The sequence below is a fragment of the Meleagris gallopavo genome, chromosome 8 (genome assembly GCF_905368555.1).
Source record: "Meleagris gallopavo chromosome 8, MGAL_WU_HG_1.1, whole genome shotgun sequence".
NCBI lineage: Eukaryota > Metazoa > Chordata > Aves > Galliformes > Phasianidae > Meleagris > Meleagris gallopavo.
The window spans coordinates 29,347,361-29,355,493 of NC_139411.1; the positions used below are offsets into that span (position 1 = coordinate 29,347,361).

General features: G+C 45.2%; 1 protein-coding gene across 2 annotated transcripts in view; it reads right to left on the reverse strand.

Moving 5' to 3' along the window:
* Positions 1 to 6,669, reverse strand: part of EIF3A (eukaryotic translation initiation factor 3 subunit A) — a 29,153-nt gene extending 22,484 nt beyond the window's left edge. For both annotated transcript variants that reach the window (XM_085229277.1, XM_085229276.1), the window contains exons 1-4: positions 6,507 to 6,669; positions 2,456 to 2,646; positions 2,135 to 2,271; positions 331 to 494 (exon numbers count right to left, since the gene is read on the reverse strand). In XM_085229277.1, coding sequence (XP_085085403.1) covers positions 331 to 494; positions 2,135 to 2,271; positions 2,456 to 2,646; positions 6,507 to 6,555 — 541 coding nt within the window. In that variant the 5' untranslated portion in view covers positions 6,556 to 6,669. The remainder of the gene's footprint in view (positions 1 to 330; positions 495 to 2,134; positions 2,272 to 2,455; positions 2,647 to 6,506) is intronic.
* Between the last annotated feature and the right edge of the window lie 1,464 nt (positions 6,670 to 8,133).

Below are 8,133 nucleotides of genomic sequence, written 5' to 3' on the forward strand. Positions count from 1 at the left end.
TAATGGAAGACATTTGTCATTCCGGATAAAAAAAGCGAAGCTGCAACTAATTTTTATAAGTTAGAAAAAGTAAAGGCACAGCACCAGTAATACTAAGTATGCCCAAATAAACTTTTCCTTGTATATTCTCCTACAAGAAAAGATTTGTGTCCAGAAAACCCCTGCATTTAATCATCTCTGTAATTCTGAGAGAAGTATGAGCATACATAAGCAGTAATGTTTTCAACTCCGATGCAAAAGTAAGAGATGAATAATCTCTCACTTTCTAATTTTACAGCATGTAACACAGGAGTGCTGAGCCTCGTTACAGTTTCCACCTTCCCAACCCACCTTGCTGTGCGATATCATGGTACAGGCGTTCCACTCTAGAATTATTACGGAGAAGATCCAAACACTGCCTATAGGATTCCCACAGAAATTTAACCCACGGTGTCAAAAGCAGGCGGTCAGTACGATCCTGTGTGTCTTCTCCACTTACAGCACTCAGAAGAACACTACAGTTTTGGGGCAGGGGGAATGGAAGAGAGGAAAATAAATGGAAAAAGAAGACAAAAGGTTTTATTGCTCACAGTTCCCACAGTATTTATTTTTAATCAAGATCTACGATCAGACTGTAGGAATCCAAACTGCTACTTGCCACTGAGCGTTAACTGCTGCTTAGTTTCAAACTTGTCCCTCAGACTCCTCCTTTAAAGGACAGAATCCCTTTTCTTGATGTTATGTTTCATATTCTGACAGATGCGTGCAAGCTCCATGAGTAAAAGACTTCTGGAGGTGGTGTCCTTCACACAAGTAAGCAAAAGGAAACTAATTCTAGGATTTTCACCTTCCCTGTTTTATCAGGCAGCAGTCACTGTCCTTCTGTTAGCCTCAAATATCACTGGCTACTCAGATACTTTTCCACTTGCTGAAACGTTCTTTTTAGCAAGCAGCAGTGCTGCCAGAGAGAGCTTACTTCTTGTTGACATATGACACAGAAGAAATGCATGCCTTACAACTTCTATTTTCTCCATAGAAGACTGCTACCATGTCACCTACAAAAACAAACAAGTTCAAAATATTCTCTCTCTACCTATTATTTGTAGGCTCAATTCAGTTCACCCTTCACTGTTTTAAATTTTGTCCACAAACAAACTGGATGTCACTAAAGGACACCCTTCCAACCCAGGTGCATTGTGCTTTAAGTCTGAATTTACCTACCAACACACTGTCAGAGAAGCAGAAGTATCTCCTTGTACATAATCAAGTGTACCTTTTTTTAAGTTACTTTTTTTTAAGTACCCTGTAATTTCTCACTGTTCAATCAACAGAAGCATAGTACTTTGCTAAAGAACACCTTACTGTTCCTCAGCTCCATGTCTTCTCCTTTAGCTAGTCCCTTCAACCAGATATTTCTATGGCTCGCCCTCAGAATGTAGTGGTTCATCCATCAGCTCATAAAACTGGAATGATACAATCCCTCTCTTCCTTTATATCTTTCATATCCATGGTAATTTACAGCTGTGTCACTAGCCACCTCCTATGCAATCCCATCAATATAGCACCCATCAGGTATCCTTTCAAGTAAACCATCCAGTCTCATTTCCTTTACACAGGTACTTCTGACTTGGAATCATGGTGACTCTTCTTTACTTCCTCTGTCAGCTTCCATTTTTATTCTTTACTTTGTTCCTAATTACATCAGTAAATTCCTGAGCTGTTTGCTTGTTCCACCAGTATCTCTGTTGCAAACAAGGTGTTTAGAAGAACAACTGCTGCCTTCTATAAAACTGTTAAAATACAGCAATACTAAGAGCATAAAAAATAAAACCACACATTTAAACTTCAGAACATCTAACAATTTATATACTAACTTTTCTAACACTACTCATTTAACCACACCACACACTTGATAAGTCAATGCAAAAGCCTTAGTTCAATAACAAAATCAGGAAATTACTGTTAAGGTGCACTACTCATAAGAATCACAAAGTTTCAACTGAAAAAGTCTTCTTTGTTTCCAGTATATATTTTATACATTCATACTCTAACAACATTCACTGAAAATCTAGAAATCTTTGTGTCACTGCATACAAGCATGAAAGTAAGGACACTTTGCTGTGAAACACTTATATTTTAAAGGCAGGCCTCCTACCTTTCTGGAGTTTGAATATTATCTAAGTCTTCTATGTCCAGTACCATCTGCTGGGATTCTTCCTTTGCTGCCTCTGTTTTTTCTTCAGCTAACTTTAAATAGGCTCGAACAACATCCTCTAAAGATTTGATGTTCACCTGTATCAAAGGCAGAACGTGAAGGTGTTTCTCCCAGTGATAGGCAGCAAATATCCAAAAAGTAAATGCTACAAAAGCAGAAACATCTAAAACAGAGGTGAATTCTAATTCGAGACTGATGTTACTTTTAGATCACATCAGCTGACAGATACTATGCAAATAACAAAATGTTCAGAAGCCATACCTGCTGGCAAATATTCTTGTACTGGTACAATCCTTCTTTTGCCAGATGACTCTTGCGGAGATCCACACAGAGTTCCAGGTACTTCAGCATAATCGGCTCGTGGATTTTCTGCCATGTTCGGTGTTTTTTACTTTTCATAACATCATAGAGAACATCAAGGGCAGGCTGCTTTTTGCCGACCTCAAGGAATTCTGAAAGGAAAATCTAATTAGCAGGAGAACCGCGAGCCTGAAGATGTATGTTTTTATGAATTGGTACTGTAAGCTTGTAGAATTTAATCAGCTCTGATCAAATTCCATTGATGGTCTGATTTATGTTGCCATAACAAAAACGCTGGCAGATGCAACTGCGGTGGCAGCTCTACACCTGGCAAACAAAGACCTTGCCATTAGCATACACATTTCAGGATGGCAGAGAAGTCTCTCCATTCATTCATCAAGGCATGACCAGGCACTTCATATATGTAGTACAGAACCTACCAATATCATTCAACAAAATGCAAAACATTCAATGAATCTAACTTAAAAAAAAAAATCTCTCCTCAAACCAAAGAATTAAAAAAGTTACTCAGAAAAGTTGCCTGGACTTTTGATTTATTAATTTTTCAACTCCAATTGGTACAGACATCCAGTTTATAGAACAGTTTACTAATTGTTACCACGGCCCTAAAGACAGTTCAGACATTTGTTAAACCAGACCTCCTGCTGAAACCTGCATCTCTTTTATTTGTTCTGTATGCAGTTGCTTTAACTAGCAAGATCTCTCAATATTACAGCAACTCCTACCTATAAGGGAGGCCCTGGCACAGCTGCCCAGAGACATGTGGGTGTCCCATTCCCAGAGGTGGCCAAGGCCAGGCTGGATGGATGCTGGGCAGACTGAACTGGTAGGAGGTGCCCCTGCTCATAGCAAGGGGTTGGAAATGGGTGGGCTTTGAGGTCCCTTCCAAACCAAGTCAGTCTGTGATTTTATGATATACCCACATGTCCTTCTCAGCACAAAATACAGCAAACCACACACAAGCAAATACTGAAGTGGAACAGCTACCTACCAACATAAGCACAGGCCCTACATTAAAGGCATTCTTAACCACAGAAAAGCAAAACAAAAGAATGCCAAGACTGGGAAGCAAACAGGATTAAAGACAGAATGGAGGGGGGAAAAGTGGAAGAGAGGAAAAAAAGGCAAAGAAAATAAAGCTGAATACAACTAAAAAGAAATGTTTATTCTTAAAGGAAGGAGGATGGAATTAGCACTTTCCATTAAAGTACTTTGGAAATGACTGCGTTGCTAAAAGAAATAATGGCAGAATGGTAAAAATAGGAACCTGCTCAAGGTACCTAGGCTAACAGATGTGAGCTTCAAAGACTGCAATTGGGGCAGTCCTCATCAGATTTCTCTCTCTCTCTCTCTCTCTCACACACACCACACACACACACACACAAATTTCCATTATAACCAGTGTTTTAAGGTCTGGAATGTCACAACTGAAATTAAATATGAGTAAAAGTTGTATTTCAAAAACAGCAGGTGACACTTTTAACCTAAGGATCACAATGCCATGCACGTGGGGCCTAGTTTATGTGAATAACAAGTTTGCATACCTCGAACCAAGGTCCTCTAGAGGAAAAAGATAGGGTCTCCTCTTAAAGATAAATAAGGTTAAAATGTGACAGTATCTAGCAACATTTTAAACTCACTGAGGGAATTTCAGAAAAGCTACCCTCCCTCCCATAAATTTACACTGTTATTCTACCTCGGTGCTGCTTTTAGGCACTTACTGCTCAGCTTCATTAATTTCTATTTATGAAAATGAACTTGAAAGGCAAGTTCAATCTTGCAGCAGTGCCAGGCCATTTCAACCACCACATCTCTCAGTGGTCGATAACTAACTGGACAAAACTCAACATGAATTCATATTGTTCTGAGACTTTTAATTAACTCTGGCCAAGCAGAGTTCTTGCCAGAACATCAAATAATTAAGGCTAATTTAACACACGCTGTAGTAAAAGCATGTACAAAGGGAAGCTGAAGAGTCAAGTACAGACCATGCCTCTGTGTCTTACAGCAGAAACAGTAAGTTATGGAAACAATTGTGGCAGAGTAGATGTAAAAGCACCAGCCCCAGGATAGCAGTAGGACTGGTATTTTTTCTGGTTTTCACATCATAGCACTAAAAATGCTAAAGGGTATCTGAAGCAGCAACTGAAGCCCTAAGCAGACAGGAACTACCAGATACACCTTGATAACTACATCACTGTTAACCCCAAACCCTGCATTAAGCTGAGGTTTCAAACTGAAAAAGAAGTAAATTATTCAAGAAGCTGAAGAGATGTCCTTCACTATCCAGTACCTCCAGCAGAGAGCAGGCTCAACATAACGAATAACACAGCTCTCCTCCAATCTGAGTTGCATCTCTAACTACACAGCAGCACCAGATATTAACAGCCAAGGGCTGGCTTTGATCTCCACCTATCCTTTGTAACAAAAGAGCCTTTCCTCCACATCTACATATCTGTAACTCAAACACTTCCTACTTAAATGTACATCGAAGTCACAGAGAAGCTGAAGCATAAAATACATGCTCACTTCAGTTTTGTAGGTAAAGCAATAAAACTGGAAACAGCACCAAGTGTTCCAATTTGAAACAGTTTAACACAGAACTGTTTCTCATGATTGAAAAATATACCTTATGAATGATTTCTCCCCCTTTATTTTACTTGGACATGGTTAGAAAGAGCCCCTACTGCCTGCAAAGACTTGATACAGCTTGTTGTGTTTCCCATTCAGACTGTGAAGGCTTAGGATCAATGTTTGTCTAGAAAACACTTCCTTCGGTTCTAGTCTTTATAGCCCCCTCCTTCAAAGAACTTAGGAGGCTCACAGCAGTACGAGAGATGGGAATGTAACACTGCTCTTCAACAGCAGGAAAGCAGAAAGAAGTGGTCAAGTGATGCAAGAACTTCATCTGCTCATGAATTCCAAAGCTGAACACAAGATAGTGCACTAGCATACAGGCATCTTTCCCAGTAAGAAGACTGCAAAAATTCAGCTCTGGCTTAGGAAACACTGGATCTGATATTCTTTTTGTACGTTTTATGTTTATAGAAATTACTATGGAATGAATTTCAGATTAGAAATCTCGAGGAGATTCAGCATTTATTCCACACTTCTTGGATCTCAAGATACAAAGTTACTACATTGCATGCAATCCCCAGACTACCCACCCCTCCAGCTGTCATTTCCAGACCCGTACATCAGCTGTAATTTCTGGATGTCTGAGTGCACCACTCTGTACCAATGAATGGTACAAATCATCTTGCTAGGTGCTTAAAATAGGACACTATTAAGAAAAGTGCCAAAGCCATATATTTAGCCTGAAAGGAGACAGCCGATAAACGCATCCAATCCAGCTTTATGCATAGCAGTCAGCAAGAGGCAGACACCGCGCTCCGACTTGCATTCTAATCCAGAGGCAAACCGGCCTGCGCGGCGCTGGAGGCGTTTAACCACCAGGCACCAACGCGGTTTGGGATTGCTAAGCGCGCAGCCAACAGCGATAAGCAGCGCCTGGGCCCAGACCGCTTTGATTCCCCAGCAGCGGGCGAGGCCGCGCCGGACGCAGCGCTGGGCACGAGCCGCCGTGCAGAGCGTGGCCGCAGCCCGCCGCGCTGCCTCCCGCCGCCCTCCGCAGGCCCGGGCCCCACCGCCGCTCTCCTTCGCGCGGGGCCGGCCCTGCGCCTCCGCCCGCGGGGGCCCCACCGGGGCCAGTAGGCGGAGCCGGGCCCTCTCCTCGCGGCCGCCTGGGCCTCCTCTCGCCTCGCGGCGCCATGCGGCGGCAGGCCCTGTCTCGCTCCTCGAGGCCGGGCGGCGCCTCGACGCTCGCGGGCGGCCTCTCCTCGGCGCCGGGGCAGCGGAGGCCGAGGCGTCGCACAGACGGGCCGGCGGCGGGGGGCTCGGGGTCCGAGGCCCGGCGCGAGCGGCGGCGCGGGGCGCGTTCAGGGGAGCGGGGACGAAGCCGGGGTGGTTAGGGGCGGCGGCCCGCACTGACCGTTCGCCCGCTTCAGGGCGTTCTCGGGCCGCTGGAAGTACACCGGCATGATGGCGGCGGCCTCGGCTCTCCTCACAGGGCGGCGGCGGCGGCAGCGCGCTCCGTGCTCAGGCAGCAGCCCGCGAGGCCGGAAAGGGAGGGCCCCGCCGCCGCGCGCGGTGACGTCGCCGGAAGCGGAAGTGCCTCCCGGGGGGCGGTGCGTTGTGGGGGGGCGTCGTGCGGGGGGGTGAGGCGAGGTGCTATCGTCAGGTGTGAAAGATTGTTTTGACACGGAAAGATGAAGTAACGCTAAGACACGTGAATTGAACCCAAAACTCCTAGCACAGCAGCAATGAAATGTACGAGGGATGGGATATTTGGGGCCAGTGGGTGCTAGAATAGGATGTCTCCTAGCAGAAGCATGCAGTGCTGCAGTGAGATCCCCGCTGGCACCGTGGATGTTGCTGCGAGCAGAGCCAGCTGCCTCCCTCTGGGTTTTGAGCTATGTCCATGCATAAGCATGTCCTAAACATGATTTAATTAAAAAAAAAAAAAAAAGAAAAAAGTCCACTTATGTATATAGGTTCTACTTCTAGTGCAGCCTTCCTTCAGCTATTTCTAGTGCTGAGCCAGCCTTCTTCTCGAGTTAATGCAATTAACGTAACACCCATTAAGTAAGACCATCAGACACTGCCTGTTCTGAAGCACAGCCTCCTGCATATGAAGCACACCCATTTGTGCTGCTGTACCACTGCTGACCCTGCGGCCTCACAGCTCTCTGCAGTGAATCTGTATGCTAGCAGTGGGCTGCAGGTGTGCTACAACGTATCTACTGTTCTTTAATTGCATCATCTGCTATTCGGGAAGCCCACTTCACTTTTAATAAACATCTCCGAAGTTATTGATAGCCCTCCAGGCAGTTTTGGATAGGGCAGGTTTTTGAAGGGAGCTGTAAAACATGATGGTTTTTTTCCCATGAGTAATTTTTTTTTCCATCAGAAGAGGGGTGGCCAGCGGGGACAGGGAGGTGATTGTCCCTCTCTGCTCTTGTGGGGCCCCATCTGCAGTACTGTGTCCAGGTCTGGAGCCCCCAGTACAAGAAAGACAGGGAGCTGTTGGAGAGGGTCCAGAGGAGAGCCACAAAGATGATCAGGGGACTGGAGCACCTCCCCTATGAAGACAGGCTGAGGGAGCTGGGCTTGTTCAGCCTGGGGAAAAGAAGGCTGCAGAGTGACCTTATTGCAGCCTTTCCCTAAAGGGAGCCTACAGAGGAGAGGGGAATCAACTCTGAAAGAGTTGATAACAGCAGGACAAGGGGAAATGGGTTTAAGTTGAAGGAGGGAAGATTTAGGTTGGATATCAGGGGGAAATTCTTTGCAGAGAAGTGGTGAGGTGCTGGAACAGGCTGCCCAGAGAGGCTATGGATGCCCCGTCCCTGGAGGTGTTCAAGGCCAGGTTGGATGGGGCCCTGGGCAGCCTGGTCTGGTATTAAATGGGGAGGTTGGTGGCCTGCATGTGGCAGGGGGTTGGACATCCGTAATCCTTGAGGTCCCTTCCAACCCAAGCCGTTCTGTGATTCTGTGATAGTTTTGTTCTCAAGTAAAATTCTGAGGAAGAGCTTTGTGAATACTGCCTGCCTTAACGATGC